Source organism: Pongo pygmaeus, chromosome 1 (assembly GCF_028885625.2).
Source record: "Pongo pygmaeus isolate AG05252 chromosome 1, NHGRI_mPonPyg2-v2.0_pri, whole genome shotgun sequence".
NCBI lineage: Eukaryota > Metazoa > Chordata > Mammalia > Primates > Hominidae > Pongo > Pongo pygmaeus.
This window is the reverse complement of record NC_072373.2, coordinates 66,255,931-66,276,614: the sequence shown is the minus strand read 5'-3', so window position 1 is coordinate 66,276,614 and position 20,684 is coordinate 66,255,931. Positions and strand designations below refer to the sequence as shown.

Below are 20,684 nucleotides of genomic sequence, written 5' to 3'. Positions count from 1 at the left end.
ACTGAGGGAGCTTACTGTCAGTTATTGCAATCATAATCCCAGTGATCGCAAAGGTTAATGTGCCTTGCATGACTCTGGCAGACAGCATGGCCCCAATTTTGTATTATGTGTAGTCATAGCCTGACTTTCTGATTACATTCTATACCCAGTCTCTCATCTGACCTGTTTAGCAATTTAATCCTAGTCTTTGTTTACATTAAATGACTAATGTGGATTGCTCACAAAAGTATCTTGGAAAAAGTCTACCACTCATTAAAATAATACTGTCATGGCTTATTCGGTCAATATATTGAGAGAGGAGTAACAGCAGAATACCAAAGCAACTGCTGGATAATCGGCTGATGTGAGAATTCTGTAAGGACATTTGTGGGAGTCCTTACGGAGACTCCCACAAAAAAGAAAGAAAAAGTTGCTTTGGAAAAAGAGATACAGTATGAGAGTAAACAGACCAACTTGACAGTCTGTTATTTCAAATGGGTTGGCTTGCTGTAAGGCATATAGTTTCCTGTTATATGAAAAGGCAGAAATACAAACAAAAAGCAAAGGGCAAACCATTCTTTTTTTTTTTAGCCCTTTTCATTTCATGATGTTATTTCAAAACTAAAAACAGAAGCATTGTAAACCAGACTTAGTCGTTAGTCAAAAGGTGAAAGTCATTTGAAATACAGTAGTATAAAACTTCTGCATTCTATGGAATATATTTAGAGCAGGTTTTGCCTTGGGGATGGAGCAGGAAGGAGTCACTGGTGTGGTATAATGGTTTTAACTGTTGGAGTTTATCTGTCTACTGTTATGTTTTTGTTTTTGTTACTCAGATTCTAAGCTGGGTCCAGCTGAAGTCTGGACATCCAGGCAGGCTCTGCAGGACCTGTACCAGAAAATGCTAGTTACTGATTTGGAATACGCTTTAGACAAGAAAGTAGAACAGGATCTGTAAGTATTACTTATGATTTGGGAAGTCCCTGTAAGATCAAGAATTTCACCAAGACTTTAAAACAGTTTGGTTCGTTATTTATTTTTCAACCTATTGCAGAATAAACTTTTTCAATGGAAAGAAATTCTAGTATTTGTGATATTTGGCCATTGGTATTATTTCAAATACAGTCCTTGGAGGTAAGAAGAAAAATGTTTAGAGTTGAATTCTATTAAGGTCATTAGAGCAGCTCTTTTAGGGCCTGTCAAAAAAAACAAATATATCTATTTCAAATACTAAGAGTGTTTGGATAGTCTGTGGTCAGTCTTATAATTAAGCCGCGATTTAAAAAACAATTACAAGAATAGGCTTTAGAAAAATCTTTGTTAAATGTGATTCTGTAATTTCTCTGTCAGGAAAATGTATTTGCATTGTAACGAAAGTTCCTTCTTTTAATAAGTTGGTAGTATTTCCTCCCCCACCCCCAATAAAATGAAAGATTTTGTGTATTTAGACTTTTCCGCTTCTTTCTATGAGGGGCAAAATGGCAGATAACCAGATTCCCAAGTGAGTAATTGTCTTTTGTGGAAGGCTTTGCCTTATAAATTGGAACAGGGACATTAGCCTGATAGAAATTTAAAAATCAATTAAGAGTACTTTGTCTACTAATGTCCATTACCCTAAGTTTTGGTGAAGATTAGTTTTTTCTATCATTTACATCTGCCTTAGATACTTTATATTTTTAGAAAGTCTAGTAATACAGCTAAATTACGACCATCAAAATCCTTATCCTGTGATGTTAGAATCAAGGATAAGATGTCATCAGAAATGCTGAGGGAAGTGATTGTCCTCCTAAGTCATTAAAAAGCTTAGTGCTCTAGAGCCTCAGAAGCTGATGTTGATATAGAATTAGCTACTTCTATGCTTTCCAGATAGGTTGTAAACTTCTTATCTGTGTTTGCTTCCTTTAATCAGGCCAGTAATATCTTCCCTTTGTTCTAGTTTTTTATTCCCCACTGTGGTTTCCAGGTTAGAGAGTGACTGTATTCATCATAACTGGACTTAAACTGATTCCATCTATAACTAGATTAAAGAAAAGCATTTTATAACAGGATTTTGGTATGCCGTATTTCAGCATTATATTGTTTCTTATTTTAAATAGCCAAATTTGAAATGTGGCTTATATTTCAATCACAAGAGAAATAAACAAAACTATTAAATAGCAGTGAAACTGAATGCTCTGGGAAATAACTTTTGGGGAAGTAAGAGATATGGCTTACTATTTACAAAATCCCCGCCCCCATATACATGTCACTTGTTAGGGTATAGTCCATCACATTTGGCACTATATGTAGAAATTTGTTAATACCTTATTTTTACTTTGATCTTGCCACCATTGTTCTGAATTTCTACTGGGATTCCTAAATAAACTCTAGTAGTTCTAAAAGATTAATAGCTGAAGCCACAATCTGATTATTCAAACATTTGGTAAGTGTTTACTAAGGTCAATTGGATTCTACTGCATGTCTAGTCTTGTTCAAAGGGAAGCATAAAGTTATTTAAATAAATGAATAACTTTAATGCAGGTTTACTGTCTAGTGTGGTATAATTATAACAGACAGTTCTTTCTTGTTCTCAGGGGGACCAGTGTCTGCCCAGTGAGTCACTGCTATACCAAATAGAATTACATTTTGTTTTCAGCTGGAATCACGCCTTTAAGAATCAGATCACAACACTACAAGGCCAGGCAAAGAATCGAGCAAATCCGAATCGGAGTGAAGTTCAGGCAAACCTTTCTCTGTTCCTAGAGGCAGCTAGTGGCTTCTATACTCAGGTGAGTTCTGCATTGTATACCAGTTTTGTTACTATTAGTGGCAAATATTCTGCTCTTTGTACACGTCTTAATGCATGTAAACAATTCTTGTAACCACTATGTGGGCCATCCAGGGATTGATCACTTATAATCTTTTCTTTTTTGGAGACAGAGTCTGACTTTGTCACCCCAGGCTGGAGTGTAGTGGTGCCGTCATGGCTTCCTGCAGCATCAGCCTCCCTGACTGAAGTGATCCTCTCACCTCAGCCTTCCCCAGTAGCTGGGACTAAGGTGCACGCCAACACGCCTGACTAATTTTTGTATTTTTTGTAGAGATGGAGTCTCGCTATGTTGCCCGTGCTAGTCTTGAATTCCTGGGCTCAAGTGATCCACCCACCTCAGCCTACCAAAGTGCTGGTATTGCATACCTGAGCCACTGTGCCCAGCCTACAGTCTTAATGCAAATGTCCATAAGACCTTTAAAAAAAAAAACGCTGTGCTTTTAAAAAGGTTGATGTTTAGCTTAAAGGTTGGAAGTTTAACTGTATGAATATAAAAGGGATAATTGAGCACAAAGCCTTATTGAAACAGTGGAAATAGTCAGTTACAAGTGGTATTAGAGGAAATGTGAATTTATGGATATAGCTATAGTCATTAAAATAATAGCTATGTTGTGCCAGATAAGAAATAGTCAAAATTTGTAATATCAAGTGAGTTTTCGTAGTATTGTTTATACAATGGAATTTATCTGGGTTTTGAGATGTTATTAAACTAAGAAGTAGAGTAGCTTTTCCTCTGTTTGAATAATAAACTATTGTTCATTGTCCCTAGAGATTTTCTTTTTCCTTAGTCATGTCCTGATAGAACTTCTAAATCAGGCAAGGTAAGAGAATAAATAAATCTTATTTTTGACCATGGAATTTTCTTTAAGCAGAATCTGTTAGAAAATTACCATGTCATCCATTTGTAATAGCATTTGTAATTAACAAAATTTTTGTATATAAATTAGTATCTTATAGTGAATGTTAAGACAGGGTTTTGAGAATCTTGCACTGAAAGAAATGTTTGGCCAGTTCTCACTATAGTACTGCCTGACCATTGCTGCCTATATTTTGGCTTCATTTTGATTTTATCATTTCTTTGAATGAAGAAAAAAGAATCTCTGCTGGGTGCAGTGGCTCAGGCCTGTAATCACAACACTTTGGGAAGCCAAGGTGGGAGGATCACTTGAGCCCAGGAATTCAAGCAGGTTGTGGTGGTGCCTGCCTGTAATCCCAGCTACTCTGGAGGCTGAGGCAGGAGGATCACTTGAGCCCAGGAGTTTGAGGCTGCAGTGAACCATGCTTGTGCCACTGTACTCCAGCCAGAGCAACAGAGCAAGACCTGTCTCAAAAAAAAGAATCCCTGTGTTGGAACAATTCAAATAACTGTCATTTCTGAGATTATTTATGTTTTACTTAGACTAAAACATCAGAGTTTGTTTTTGAAAGAACTCAGGTATGGTTCTTAGTCTCAAAATTTATTTTAAAATTTATGCCAACTTTTAGCAGCAACCAAAAAGTTGATACTTTTGGAGAGGGAATGCTTCTCGAGAGAGGGATTGGTCCTTAAAGCAGATGTTAAAGATTAATTCGTTTTACAAGTAGCTGTCAAAAGGCTACTATTTGTAAGGCACAATACTAGATGCTGAGGATATGGAGGGAAATTAGACAGAATCTTTACCTTCAAAGAAATATCTAGACTGAATGAAAAGATGGATACATTAATAGGTATATTTGTTTTCTGATTGTAAAAATAATGCATACCAATTTCAAGAAATTTGTGAATTATACAAAGTCCCAAAAAGTTCATTAATCCTCCCATTCTGGATAAATTACCACTTTAATATATACTCTTCTTGTGTTTTTATACTTTTTTGCATATTTAAGACCACACTGTATATCCATTTTTGTATCTGTTTTATAAACATAATGTAAGCTTTTCCTTGTTAACAGTTTAGCATTTTTGTGTATAAAGCATCTTCTCTAATACTGTATTGTTTCCTGAGGACCAGTTGTTCAAATTGAAATCATTAGGGAGTTTAAAGTGAAAGTTTAAATACTGTTGACACCATTTTGTTGTTTTCCCAAAAGGTCATCATTTATAACATTTTTCACTAGTTTCTTCTGTTGTCCTTTCATTTTATTTAGAGTTGAAGTACAGAAGTTACCAGGATTTTTTTTTTTCAATACATTTTCCTTTGTCCATAGATAAGTGCATATTTAATAATGAGGGAAATAATCACATTTAAGGAAACAAATAGATATTATAATTCAAATCTTAACATTTGGAAACAACACCAATGTTCTACAAGAGAATAATAGTTAAATTATGGCGTAACTGTAGAATGGAAACATGAAACGATTACAGGTTGATATTTATCAAGATTTTATAAGATGAAAAGATTGTTTTGTTGTTGTTAAGTGAAAATCATATAAAATTATATATATATAATTTGATTCTACATGTTAATTGAGTAGTCTCAGTTCAGTGGGATATTAATGAAAATGGTAACTTTTTTTTCAATCACTGCTTTCAACTATGCTCTGTTGGATTCCCAGATTCCCATCATTTCTTGGACAGATTCTATAACATTCTGGTTGCTTTCCATTTTTGAAGCATAATTCAGTTTTAAAACCTTAGTTTTGTTTCTGATTCAAATCTCGTTTCCCTCCCCCATGAATAGAAGCTAGAACTGGGAACATGACTAAAGTAGGGGGAGTAGGAAGGAGGTGGTGCAGCTGGCTCTGTTGGGGGGAGGGGGAAGCATCTACCTTCTGCAGTACATTTTTATAATAGCCATTATACAGATTGGTTTGTCATCTTGAAAAATGATTCTTAATCTTTTTTCGTTATATGACATACATGTGATATATTCCCAAGGGTTTAACTAGACATTGGTAAATCAAAACAGATCTGTAAGGAAGTAAAGAAAGAAGCATCATTTTTATTGAGGGAGTGTGGTATTTGTAAAAACATTTTATAAGCAAGGGAATAATAAAATCATTTAAATGTCTCAAAAATTGTTTTTTAAAGGGAAAATATGGATACTCTCTGAAATTTTTTAAAATTTTTTATAATAAGCATTGATTCTTCCCAACTGCATTCCACAGGCAGTGATTGAGCAATTATGATAATTGTAGAATAAGCATCAATAAACGTCTTTATTTTTATTTTTACATTATGATGTCAGTTAACAATATTAATAGGACTTTTCACTTGCTTTTTTTTTTTTTTTTTTTTTTTTTTTTTTTTTAAAGACAGAGTCTTGCTCTGTTGCCCAGGCTGGAGGCTGGAGTGCAGTGGCACAATCTCTGCCACTGGAGTGCAGTGGCACTCACTGCAACCTCTGCCTTCTGGGTTCAAGCGATTCTTCTGCCTCAGCCTCCCGAATAGCTGGGATTACAGGTGTGCACCATCACATCCAGCTAATTTTTGTATTTTTAGTAGAGATGGACTTTCACCATGTTGGCCAGGCTGGTCTCAAACTTCTGACCTCAGGTGATCCACCTACCTCTGCCTCCCTAAGTGCTGGGATTACAGGCGTGAGCCCCTGCACCTGGCCTCACTTGCATTTTTATATTGTCTTTAATCAATAATTGAAACGGATAATGGTGTTACTAACAATAATGTTGCACAAATCTTTCTTGATTACATGCAGTGCATATTTAGCACCAGATTGAGAAAGTAGACAAATTCCAGATTGTTATATGGCCTTATAAGCTAAGATGAGTTTTGAATTTTAAGTGTAGTTGCAGGCCAGGCATGGTAGCTCATTCCTGTAATCCTGACACTTTGGGAAGCTGAGATGGGAGGATCACTTGAGACCAGCCTGGGTAACATGGTGAGACCCTATTCTACAAAGAATCTAAAAATCAACCAGGCACGGTGGCGCACACCTGTAGGACCAGCCACTGTAGGAAGCTGAGGCAGGAGGATCACTTGAGCCCAGGAGGTTGAGGTTGCAGTGAGCCATATTTGCGCCACCTGCCTGGGTGACAGAGTGAGCCCTTGTCTCAAAAAAAAAAAAAAAGAAGGAGTTGCAAGTCATTGGAATTGGAAAGTAAGCAAAGGAAGAACATAATCAGATTTGCATTTTTAAACGATAACCCTGGATAAAGGGGTCAGCTGTGGAAGCTAGCTATGGAAGTTAACTCTTTTAATTCCTATTGGCCATACTTGGATTAGATGGATTGGATTGAATTTCTGGAATCAGAGTAAAGGAGGAGTCAAAGCAAATACAGTTATCAGTGTGAGCAGCTAGTCGAATGGTTGTACCATTTACTGAGATGGGAAACACTAGGGGGAAAGTAGCTTTTTCCCTGTTAAAGTAGATGCCTGTTTGACATCTAAGTAGAGATGTGAAATAAGCAATTGAATAAACAAGGTTGGAGCCCAGTGGAAACATCATAAAATCATAAAAATTTTATGATTATAGTAAAGAACCCTGACTTAGTCAGATGGTAACAGATTTAGCACAGGAGGAGCCACCATTGCAATCAAGAAAATGAGAGAGAGAAGGTGCCTTGGAGGCCAAGAGAAAAACGTCTGAATAAGGAAGGGAGTCATCAGCCCTGTTCAGTGCTGTTGAGAATTAAAGGAAGATTTAAAGTGACCAATTAGGTTTGACAACATGAAAGTCGTTGGTGAACTTAATGAATACCATATTTCTTCATTTCTGAAACTTTTTTTTTCATATTTTAACATATCTGAAATAGAGATAAGTTTATAACAGATGACAAGTGACCATATAACTTGTGGTTTTTTTCCCAATATTATATAAGATGATGGTTCATCTTATAATTTATGGTGTCTTTGTATTGATGAAATGTAACTTCAGCAGAGTGTTGGGGATAGAAACCTGATTAGAGTGGATTGAGAAGAGACTAGTACTTGGTTATCCACAGTAACATTTTCTGTGAAGATAGTTTTTTAGTTTTTGTTTTTTGTTTTTTGTTTTTTTTTTTAGTTTTTTTTTTTTTTAACGCTCACTCTGTCGTTTTGGCTGAGTGCAGTGCTTAATCATAGCTCACTGAAGCCTCAGACTCCTTGGCTCAAGTAATCCTCCCCCAGCTCAGCCTCCCAAATACCTAGGACTACAGGCTTATACCAGCTACTTTTTTTTATTTTTTGTAGAATGGAGTCTCACTATGTTACCCAGGCTGGTTTAGTTTTAACTTCTTAGCTACCATTTTGTTAACCAGTTAAAGCATGGGGTTTAAAGCAGAACCAAATTCCTGGTCAAAGTAAAGACATACCATTCTGCTGTAGGTTGTTTTTAAACATCAAAGAACAGAACGGTAGCCTTTATTCTAAGAAAATAGGAACCAAAAAGAAAGTGTAATCACTGAGTTTCTGTATTAGTTTAAAAGGTAATATTCTATACCTTCATAATCAATCTTTCATTCTTGGCATGGAATAAAGAGCTGAGGAGACAAGGGATAGTGTAAAAATTGATAAATAGGAACCCAGAAACTGTTCTAGTACTGCTCTAGGGCTAATTGTGACTATTTGGACAAGTCACTACCTCTGTGGTGCTTAGCTTTCTGATTGTAAAAAAGAGAGTTGACAAATGCTTGTAGGTTCATTTTCCAGTTTTATAGTTCCATGATTATAATTTGGGAAGAACTAGAGGCATTAATATTCAGCTACAGCCTTAGGAATATCTCCCAGTCAATACTTCTGTATAATGAAGTAACTAAGTTCTTATCAGACTGAGGAAACTACTACAAAGTAATGTACATCAGGGTCAACCTATATGAAGGTAGGACATTGTTTTGTCCAATTTATGAAACATCCTTTTCTCTTCTTTAGTTCCATCTTGTTACTGCCTCTAAACCAACTAGAGCTCTCTTTCTCAGAATCTTTGAGCCAGTAGGAGCTTTTCTGTCTGATATCACCACTTAAACTCGGGCTCAGGCAGAAATTTTATTACAAGCATTCTACATGATGTTCCAACCATAATTTTATTTATTTTTTGTGATCTTTCTTTTTTGTTTTTGCTAGATGTGCAGCCTTGCCTAGTTTTCCAGTCTGTTTTTTCATTACCTATTGAAGTCAGTTCTTTAACCCTCTTATGTTTCTTAGTTATCCACTTTTGTTTTTTTGTTTTTTTCATAATATATATGTAGGTATATATATATTTTTATATATATATATATTTTGTTCCTGCCCTGTACCTTGTGCTTTTTCTATTTCTTAACCCATCCTGTTCAGGACATTAACTTATTTACCCTATTTTTTTATGTATTCATTTTATTTAATTTAATTTATTTATTTTTTAAGACGGGGTCTCTCTCTGTCACCCAGGCTGGAGTGCAGTGTATATCATAGCTCACTGCGGCCTGGAACTCCTGGGCTTAAGTGAGCCTCCCGCCTCAGCCTTCCAAAGTACTGGGACTATAGCACTGCATGCCACCACACGTGGCTAATTTTTTATTTCACTTTATTTTCATTTTTATATTCATTCATTTGTTTATTTTATAGAGACAGATTCTTGCTTTGCTGCCCAGGCTGGTCTTGAACTCCTGACCTCAAGTGATCCTTCCGCCTTGACCTCCCAAAGTGTTGGGATTACAGGCATGAGCTACCATGCCTGGCCTTGTTTACCCAATTTTATGTTAGTGAATTTCTTGCCCATTACAAATGTACAAGTAAAGATGGAGTAAATCATTTCCATACCCAGTGAGAAAGGGTGCACAGAATTTATATTTAGTTATGGAGGTGATTTTTATCTTAGGAAAAAGGTGGCATGATTCAGATCCTTCTGAGTTGAGCCCTTAGGGTGTCTTATTTTGTATTTTGAATTCTGTACATGCTAGAAAGAGTGGTTTTAGAATCAAAATATTTCTAAATCTGTAACCTTAGTCCAGTCGCTTGATTATTTCTGCCTTCACATCCTCATCTGAAAAAAATTGAGCTTTATATCTATGTATACTGTGTTGCTACTAGTTTATCACAAGGATAAAGTGAGACAAATTTATCAGATAACCTAGGGAAATAAGTTATGTTATAAATGTAGAATATTCTGTTGGTTATAGTGTGTGTCATGTTGTCTGTCCTTCTCTCCTTTCCCTTTCCCCTCTCCCTCCCTCTCCCCCCTCTACTTCTCTTTTTGTACCTGACTTGCCCATTTAGCTACAAGCTCTTGAAGGAAACATATTTTCTTACTTATCTTTGTATCTTTCTTGTTTACTGGGTGTCTGATATACTAGCACATACTTGGATGAATATAATAATATTTGAATGACTATATTTGTAAGTAAATATTTGAGTAACTGTGAAGTAAATATTCTTCACAGTGTGAAGAACTGTGTGCGGGCCAAGAAATAAGCCCTTGGCAAGCAAAGTGAGAGGAGAAAAGCCTTTCTATGAAGGAGACTGAAAAGGAGTGATTGGAGGGATGACAGATAACTAGGAACAGCTCAGTAATCAACCATAAGATCAGATGTTTTAAGTGCAGCAAAGAGGTCCAATAAGATGATGTCTGAAAAATATCCATTGTATTTGGCTATTAGGTAACCAATTGTCTGATAGTAGTTTCAGTAGAGTGGTAGTGGATGGTTGGGTGAGGGGAGGGAGAGGGGTTGTGTGGAAGCCAGCTGATAATGGATTAAGGAGTAAATAGAAATTGAGAAAGCAGACATGAAAAGTGTGGACTCCTTTGAAGGCATTTGGTTGAGAAGAAGGAGAGACATTAAAAGCTTGCTATAAAGTCAAGAGGAGTGTTTTAGCTCTGTTTTGTTTTTTGTTCTTGTTTTTTTCTGTGGGAGACATTTGGTGTGTGTAGGCCATAGGAAAGAAGCATGAAAAGTTGAAAGTAGATGAAAGAATGGAGAGGTGGGAGACAGACAGGAGCCAGAAAAGAATGTAGCAATAGGCACACACAGGCAGAAGAGTTAGCTCTGACTAGGAAGAAGAGCCCCTCATACTTTAAGAACAGAGAAGAGAGGAGGTAGGAATGGGTGATACAGTAAAGGTGTACACTACTGTGAGATTCGTTGTATATGCAAAGACGTGAATTGGCATATAGCTTAAGAAAATAAATTGCAAGAAATACCTAAAGTCTGACAAATACCTTGGCTTACATTTAAGTCAAATTTGTAACCAATATTTAATAATTTTTGGGTTTCTGAGAGTAGTAGTTTTCTTTACTTGCTTAATGTGTCTGAAAATCCTATCCAGTTAAATAATCTTTTTTTAAAATGCTGCTGTATGCACGTCCTAGATTGCTATAATACTTGAGAATTCAAAAGGTATGATTTATAATGAATGATACTAGTTATCCTATGAAAGATTAACATATTATATATATATATATATATATATATATATATATATATATATTTTTTTTTTTTGGAGACAGTCTTGCTCTGTCACCCAGGCTGGAGTGCAGTGGCGTGATCTCGGCTCACTGCAACCTCCGCCTCCTGGGTTCAAGCGATTCTTGTGCCTCAGCCTCCCTCGTAGCTGAGATTACAGGTGCTCACCACCACTCCCGGCTGATTTTTTTTGTATTTTTAGTGGAGATGGGGTTTCATCATGTTGGCCAGGCTGGTCTCAAACTCCTGACCTCAAGTGATCCGCCCGCCTTGGCCTCCTAAAGTGCTGGGATTATAGGTGTGAGCCCCTGTGCCAGGCCTGAAAGATTACCATATAATTTTCATGCAGTTTTTGTTCAGATTTCAGCAGTATGTGGTCCTAGGTACACATCTTACAGTTCATAAACTTTACTTTTAGAGCACTTGTGACTTACTACTAAATTTTGTGTTTCTTTTAGTTATTACAAGAACTGTGTACAGTATTTAATGTAGATTTACCATGCCGTGTGAAGTCTTCCCAATTGGGAATTATCAGCAATAAACAGACGCATACCAGCGCCATAGTGAAGCCACAGTCTAGCTCCTGTTCCTATATCTGCCAGCACTGCCTCGTCCACCTTGGAGACATTGGTGAGCCTTTGCTGTGAAGGAATTGATAATATGTTCCTCCTTTTCTTTGGAATAGTCATAGAAAGAAACTGTTTTCCTTTAAGCGGAGCATACACACACAATTTAGATAGTCATAAGAAGAAACTATAAAATGTATTCTAAGGAACTTAAAATTTCTCAATATTTTTGGGATTGGCAGAGCATCTTGAAGAAAGTAACTTTCATATTAAGATTTAAATTTTATTCCAACTTTGTGTAATTTATATAGGCAAATGATAAACAGCAAAAACATAATCAAAGCTTAATTTTTCAAAGTGGTGCCATAATTTCTAAATTAAATATACTCTTTTAGAATAAATGAGGTTTATAAATTACTCCTTCTGAAGCGAAATTGCCTTCTTTCTTTCTTACCAGTGGACTAAAAGTTGATTTTTAATTTTGCTTCCTTTTTAAAGTTTAATTTGTATTTCTATTATATGTATTTTATCTGGGAATATTATATAACTTATTTATTCTTGTTCATTCCTTTAAGGTGACCTAGAAAGGTTGTAAAACAAATTAACTATAGGATTATGTTTTGCTTGTCCTCAAATAACAAAGAATGGAGAACATTACTGCTTTTAAGTTTGAAATTTTAGATTTCTTAATATTGTAAGTCAGTGGTTCCATGAGGAGGTCACATCAGAGTAAGCAGTGAGTTTGGCAGGGAGATTCATTGATACTGTGTTTAGGTTGTTTTGCTTTAAATATAATCTTTGCACACACATATTTAATACTGCGATAGGAATGAGACATTTTTCAAAATCACTTTATAAAATATTGAAAAATACATAATTTTCAGATCATATTGTATAGTGTATTTTGTTTTGTTTTGTTTTTAAGTGCCATATAACTCACCCCTTCTTGTGGGCCGGCTCCAGGTCACCAGCATAGTCCATAGTGGGAGCTGGTGATGCATGACACTGGAGGACCTGAAAATGGGGTCTAGGTAAGCTTTAAAATTGGTTACATGCTGAATGTCCCAAATAAAGAAGGCTGATGGACACTTCACACATAATCCTATAGTTAATTTGTTTTAAAGTATTTTGTCTTTAATTTTAAATTAACTTTAATGTCTTTATTATCTTTAGAACTTAAAATTATAGCTGTTTTGGAAATACTACCCTACTATTTGTTTTTTTGGGTTTTTTAAAACTAATTTTCTTCTTCTTCTTAGCTCGATACAGAAACCAGACCAGCCAGGCAGAGTCCTACTATAGGCATGCAGCTCAGCTTGTCCCCTCCAATGGTGAGTGGGCCTGTCAACCTGAGATTGACCGTGACACTTTGTTCTTTATAACAATGTGGCAGATAACTCAGGGCTCACCTTTGAAGTTTTATGAAAGCAATAAATGAATTTTGTTATTGTCATGTTTTTCCATTTAACTGTACATTCCATGTAAACTAAAATGAATTTTTTTTTTTACAAGTAAGATGACTTTTATTGTCAGTAAAGCAATATAGATAGAATCTCTTAATGTAATCTGATATTGTTTCTACAACTCTGGCTTCCTTAATTGCTTATAGAATAATTATTTCTTTAGATACCACCATTCCCCTCCCCCCAGAAAAACAATCTGTTACCTAAAAGATAATCTTTTAATGGCCCCAAACTAGGCATTAGCAGTAGTTCTTGAGTTACAGAAATTACAGCAGATGTTTAATTATTTAAATCATTCTTATTAAGACATTGAAATTCCTTTAGATTCTAGAAAGAGTCTAAAGCAAGGATGGTAGTCTGACCACACTACTTGTTTCATATTTGTTTATGGCTGCTTTCACACTACAGTGGCAGAGTTGAGTGGTTGTGATAGAGACCCTTTGGCCTACAAAACTGAAATTATTTACAATCTAGCCCTTTCTGAAGCCGCTCTGTACCCTAATATTGACTGTTTAACCTGTATATGATAGTGTGTACTGTCGCTGAAGTGTGCTGTTGGACCTTATGCTGGTTTGCAATGAGGCAGTCATATTTACCTTATAAAAATACTCCCCATTGTTTGAGTATTTAAACACTGATCATTTGTATTCTTATAGCAAGACTTTGTCACTCTTGGGGTTACTCCAGAATCTTAACTTTCTCCTGTAGGTCAGCCTTATAATCAGTTGGCTATCTTAGCTTCTTCCAAAGGAGACCATCTGACCACAATTTTCTACTACTGCAGAAGCATTGCTGTGAAGTTCCCTTTCCCAGCTGCCTCCACTAATCTGCAAAAAGCACTTTCTAAAGCACTGGAAAGGTAGGGTTGTTTGTTTTTTTTTTTTTTTTTTTTTCTTTCCAAGAGGACTTTGTAACCTGGAGCCTTAATTCCTCATAATTTGGTTTACAGAAAATAACAGCCTATGCTTCTCTTATTTCTAAACATATAGATTTTTCATAATTTGTGTATAGTCACTGAATTTCATCCAATCAATATCTGATTCAGTCCCAGTAAAAGAGTACACAGGCTGTTAATACTGACTCATCTTGAGTGTGTTGCAGTTGAAAAATCAGTCAAATACAGCTCTTTTGTGTATCAAGTATTTAGCAAGCCAGTGTCTCCTTAAGGAGTTGTAGCCAATTTGCTGCTTAAGATTCATGGAAATTTTTTCTTTCGTTTCAGCCGAGATGAGGTGAAAACCAAGTGGGGTGTTTCTGACTTCATCAAGGCCTTTATTAAATTCCACGGTCATGTGTACCTGAGTAAGAGCTTGGAAAAGTTGAGCCCTCTTCGAGAGAAATTGGAAGAACAGTTTAAGGTTAGATTTCAGAAATAGAGAATTTTTGTCTTGTCTAAATCAGGAAGCATAAGATTTGGAGGAAACTGACTCCCAGTTTTTGTAGTTACTTAACTGTGTGAACTATTTGTAAAAATTATATTCGAAGTATGTGAAATCTTTGCATTTATCATCCCTTCAATTTAAACTGAGGTACAGTCTGTATAAACAAATATAATATAGCAGTGTTTTCACTTGAGTAGTTGCCATTTGACAAAAATTATCAAAGTGGAAAAAAATAAATAACTCCTCAGTTTTGAAACTACTACTACTTTTGATGGTTTGTGTATTCTTAGATATGATTATGTTACCTGCTTTTATAGATATTGGCATTCTCCAAAACAAGTTCATTATTTTTATTGTGCTTGCATTCATCAGGATTGTGGTAGTTTGAATGAAAGGAATGAGAGTTTCATTTAACAGGGATATATTTTACTAATTTGAAGAGATAACATTAACCTTCATTCTATTTATATATGTGAAAATGATCTTTTATTAGTATGTTAAGATATTAGCAGTTTAAATGTAGTATAATGCATAAAATAAGGAGAAAGTCAAAAGTATTAACTTTTTTCAGTTCATGTATTCAATAAATATTTGACTTCTCATTGGTCATTGTTTTAGGCACTGGGTTAAACAGTAAATGACAATTTCAAAGAACATTTTATATTTCTTGGTTATTTCTAGGTATCTATATACTTGGGTAATTGTGTATAACTGCTTCATAGTATTTCTGTAAGTTCTTTATAAGTCAGGCATTTTAAGAGATTGTAGAACTTGGACAGTTAAGGTGTAACTTAGCCAAAAATAGTCAATGCAAAATAGTTTTTACAGGTAATCATTTTTTGGTTGATATTTTCTATGTGCAAGATATTATAATAGATAATTATAAATAGCAATAGTTTGTTTTGTTTTAAAATATACTTAGCCTGTAACATATGATTTATAAGGTTGGGTGTGTGAAAAGAACAGCTAACTTTGTCATGTCCTAGGCTGTTCAGCCTGGAAAAGAACAAGCAAGTCTATAAATAGTTTTCATAGTAAGAATTCAGGCATGTGAAGGATTATTTGAAAAGAACATATCTGTATCTTTCCTGAGGTCAAAACTAAAATCTTAAATTTTAAGTTGAAATATATAGGGGGCTGACCGTGGGATGTTGTGGATTCTCCATTTTGGAGAGCTTAAGAGTCAGATTGACAGCCATCTTTTTTGGATTATTTAAGTGCAGTCCTACTAAATAGGGGATTGGACTAGAAAACTTCTTGAGATTGCTTCCAGCTCTGGTTCTGTGAAATACTCTCTAAATTGGTGGTGGTGGGTGGTCCCTACCTTAATGAGATCTTCACTAAGTAAGTTATTCTAGTCTAGAAACCTAGTAAGTTTTGCATTTGGTTCAACCTCAAACACTAACACTCTCTTCACATATATATTTCTGTATGTGAAGTTCTGGTAAGTGTGGGTGGGCAGTTTCTAAAATATGCTTTGAAGTATCATTCCAGCACTCTAAAGTTAAACATAAAACATAGTATGAGGCAGATCTATTTGAAAGCTTACCCAGTGTTGAACTAGAACATTGCTGGAGTGAAATTTTAACATAGTGGAGTAAAATCTCCAAAGTATTTCTAAAGCATATGTAGATAATTAGTATCATCAACATGTATACTTCAGTGTTTCTAACAACCTTTAGCTACTAAGCAGAAATGTTTACCAAGTTGAGGTCCACTAAGGGATTTAAGGCCTGGGATCTGGGAATTGAGATGTAATACATTTTCTGTAAGTTAAATGTGGGCTGTTTGTTAATGGTATTTAGTTGAGTATATTTCTCAACTGTAGTTGAAAGTTTGAGTAGCAAAAATCTTATCAGTTCTAATCTGATTTTATTCCTTGGAAGACTCTCTACAGTATAATCTAAATTTTAGGAAATTACAACTGAATAACTTCAACCTTATTTCTGAATGGATAGGTTGTTCATTCACTAAGTGTTTATTAAGTACCCGCTATGTACCATGCACTTTTCTAGGCTTTTAGAGATATGGGGGAAAACATGACAAAGTCTGGACCTTCATGAACTTACATTATCATTTGTTAGTACTAGGGTGTATTCATATTCATTAATACTTCTGTGCATACGCTAGAAAATTCTTTAATGGGCTGTGACCCTCTTCAGTAGGATATTGCCTTCTAAAATTAATGCCAGCGGATTTATAGATACAGGAAATACATTACCATATTGTGCTTATAAGAAACTGCTTTTTGAGAAATACAACTACATATTCTCATTTTATGCCAGTATTATTTGAATAAACGCCAGCTTATTTAGAAGGTTAGTTGTAGAAATTGAAGGAGAAATTTTGTGGGAAAATTCTAGAGAAGAGACAGGATTTCAGGAAATTTTGAGGAAAGATTAATGCTTGATGTCTTTGGAAAATGGCTAACCATTCTAGACATATACAATGAAATGGCAGATTGCAAGAAGACTGACAGTGTGATAGAAAGAGTTCATGTAGAATGGAATTGTATTCTCTAATGATAATGTAAAAGACTTCCCTCTTAGAATCATAGAGCTTACTATGGCTATTTCAGGTTCTTTACGTAAATAAAAACAAAAATCTCAGAGTAGTCTGGGCAGAGACAGCTGTAAGTTTCTGACATGGTAGGATCTCCTGTCACTGCTGGTAGAACTCTAAGTAAGGATTATCTGTTTTCCACCATAATGCTAGTGATAATGAATCCCTGCTCTCTGCAATAATTCCCCTGGGCATAGAGGAAGACTGGCTATGGCTAAAGTGTAGGATGAAACTAGGAACTTCTGTTAGAAAAGTATTTTTGCCTGCAGGTAATCTAAAACAATTGCAGATATTAAAGTAGAAGGGTAATTCCATTGAGACACCAACTGAGAGCATCTGGGTGATTGTTTATAGTGCTGGTTAACAGATCACTGTGAACACAGTTATTAGAAGGTAAATGAAATTTGATGATCACGCATGTACTTCTCTAAGAGGGGAAAATACCAGTTGATAATTTGTAGAAGTACCTATAACACATCCTAATGTTGTTTTAGTATGCCATTTACCCTGTGTTCCAGAATATGTACTTGCTATGCCTTATTTATAAAATAAGTTTTAATGTATCAAGGCTTTGAAAGAGTAAATTTTATGACAAATCTGGGAAGTCATGCTTTATGTACTAGGAGTTCAAAAAATTATTTTTTGAGTCTGTTGCTTTCTAGTCATTGGTCCCAACTTAGTATTTTAATATGTATACATCTTATATAAAACAATTTCTAAAGGATTAAGTTGTATAAATTTATGAACACTCAAAGACTTTACTCAGGTCATGTTTAAAAATATATAGTTTCCTAGGAGAAAAAAGTTTGTTTGATAAACAATTCAAACAACTCTGTGGTGTCTAGATTAATTCCTTTCAAGACAAAAGTCAGTTTGGGAAATAATTAGACCCAATCAAAATACTGGGATTGAGGGCAGAACCATTTACTCATCTGTAATTCTGTTACACATGGTGGTTGTAAATGCAGACTGCCAGTTTAATTCTTGTGTCAGAGATGGTTCCTGTTCTTGATGATATATGCAGTACATCTGTCTTCTTTTACAGAGGCTGCTATTCCAAAAAGCTTTCAACTCTCAGCAGTTAGTTCATGTCACTGTCATTAACCTGTTTCAACTTCATCACCTTCGTGACTTTAGCAATGAAACCGAGCAGCACAGTTACAGCCAAGATGAGCAGCTATGTTGGACACAGTTGCTGGCCCTCTTTAGTGAGTATTGAATTACTTAACATGTGCCATCTTTTTTGAAAAATATCATCTTAGGCATTTCATCAATGTAGCAAAGCACAGTGACGTAAAAAAGCAGTGTATTTCTTACACTGAGTTAGGAGTTCATAATAACTTTCACCCCCAAGTTCTATCCTTTTATCTGCTGATACCCCCTCATCAAGTTGTAACTATAACATTTTTAATATGGGAAAGAGTGTCTTTTTAGAAAGAAGCTATAGGATACTCAAGTGTTAAACATAATATAGTAGAAGGCACATAATATTTTAATTTGAACTGGCACAGTTTCATATTTCTTATGCTTTTTGAATACATTTTTTTTTCAAGTGTCTTTTCTTGGCATCCTGTGCAAGTGTCCTCTACAGAATGAGTCTCAGGAGGAGTCCTACAATGCCTATCCTCTTCCAGCAGTCAAGGTCTCCATGGACTGGCTAAGACTCAGACCCAGGGTCTTTCAGGAGGCAGTGGTGGATGAAAGACAGTAGTAAGTATTTTTAGAATTTCATGTTAACTTGTGTGCTTTGTTTGTTTGATATCCGTAAATATGTAAAAACTGCCTTCTAAAATACAACATTTGAACAATGGAAGACTGTATTTTCTGCCGACTCTCGGGAAATTGAACTGAAGACCTCTTTGTATGCTTTTCGTTTGTTTATTTGAATTCTTCATGTGAGGCTTAGTCTTAAGGATTTGTGACTCCTTGTACACTCCCTTGTTCCCAGTTGCTGTCCTGGGGAAAAGGCATTTTTCACATTTCAAAGTGAACTTGAAGTAAAACCAGTTTGTTTCTTATCTATTACAGTATTTCTTAATTTTTCGTTTGAGTTGAAGGGAAGAGATTTTTATTTCTTCCATTTTTTTCTATACATGAACTGTTTGATGTTGCCTTACAGTAACACTCAATTTGAATAAGATTTGTTTATTTGAAGCATAAAGATTGAAAGTTATTTTGATTCTCACCATTTTCTCTGTCATCTCTACTCACAGTAATTCTGACAGCTCTTAGGAACCATTGCTTTTACAATGACAAATGAAAACTTTCAGTGTACCTTTGATTATAGAAATAAATACTTCCAAGGTGGCTTGGCACCAAATAGGAAGTTCCTCCCCTGCATATTTTGATGGTATATTTAAGGAGAATCTCTTTGAAAGTTTTGCTTTGTGGCCCAGCATGTGTATTGACCAAGGTCACAACTTAGAAAATGCCTTTTTAAAGCCACATTTAAGACCCTGTGGGCTGGGCACTGTGGCTCATGCCTGTAATCCCAGCACTTGGGGAGGCTGAGGCAGGCAGATCACTTGAGATCAGGAGTTTGAGACCAGCCTGGCCAACATGGTGAAACCCCATCTCTTTTACTAAAAATACAAAAGATATTAGCCAGGCATTGTGGCATAGCGTGTAATCCCACCACTTCGGGAGGCTGAGACAGGAAAATCGCTTGAACCCAGGAAGCGGAGGTTGCGGTGAGCTGAGATCGCACCACTGTACTCCAGCCTGTCTCAAAAAAAAAAAAAAAGAAAGACCTTATGGTCTGTCTGCTTCATAATTGTCTTTTCTCTCATGTAGCTATAAGCTCTTTCCATGATATATTGACATTATCATGAATAGAGTTTAGGAACATAGCACAGCATACTATATACATCTCCTTTTAATGTTAGCATTGGTTTTAGTAATACAGATTTTCAGACATTGCTTCCTTGCATAAAATTTTTATTTCTTAACTCAGGCTATACAGTTTTTCTACTCTTGTGTACTCTGGAACTCAAATTTATGTTTAATTCAATATATTTTATCAGTAATGTTACGAAAGAAGAACTGCATGTTTTACCATTTGCTTATAGAGTTTTTATATTTATGGGTAGGAATTGTTATTTTCATTGTGTTTTGTTTTTTTCTTATTGTTGTTCTTGTACAGTCCTTTTGGCCCATTCTGTGTATTCCCATTTCTTCTCGTGGCAAAAGATGTTCAGCCAGAAGGAGTAGCTTTATTGGCAAACATTTTTTCCCTCCATTTTTTTCTGTCCTTTACTCTTTCCTCTTCCTCCTGTCAGATTTACCAAAATCTTTAGAATTATGCCCTTGCAGGTGTTTGATTCTGTGTTAAATTATGTTAGTACTCATTTTAAAGACTAGCATGGGATATCACTTTAAAACTGAAGATTTTTCCTTGTATGTCTAATACACTAAAGTTATAATGTTCATTCATATCTTTTAAGTAATGGAAAAACAATGACTGTTTCTTTTGTGAACTCAGAATTTTATATATATTCAAATAATCTTCAGTTTCTTATATCTGGGCCTTCTCAATTTCTAGAATTTACTTTCCCTTGTACTTTTTTGAGAACATACTCTCTTAAGCTAATGAATACATGGAATAGTGATTTTCCTTTGTAGAAAA

The 20,684-nt window shown here is 35.3% G+C and overlaps 1 protein-coding gene across 12 annotated transcripts in view; it reads left to right on the top strand.

Moving 5' to 3' along the window:
• The window catches only part of SMG7 (SMG7 nonsense mediated mRNA decay factor), an 82,217-nt gene that overhangs the window by 43,037 nt on the left and 18,496 nt on the right, over positions 1-20,684 (top strand). For all 12 annotated transcript variants that reach the window (XM_054443437.2, XM_054443430.2, XM_054443405.2 and 9 more), the window contains 8 exons: positions 816-933; positions 2,615-2,747; positions 11,545-11,716; positions 12,912-12,983; positions 13,824-13,974; positions 14,338-14,473; positions 18,105-18,267; positions 18,613-18,769. In XM_054443437.2, the coding sequence (XP_054299412.1) occupies positions 816-933; positions 2,615-2,747; positions 11,545-11,716; positions 12,912-12,983; positions 13,824-13,974; positions 14,338-14,473; positions 18,105-18,267; positions 18,613-18,769 (1,102 nt within the window). The remainder of the gene's footprint in view (positions 1-815; positions 934-2,614; positions 2,748-11,544; positions 11,717-12,911; positions 12,984-13,823; positions 13,975-14,337; positions 14,474-18,104; positions 18,268-18,612; positions 18,770-20,684) is intronic.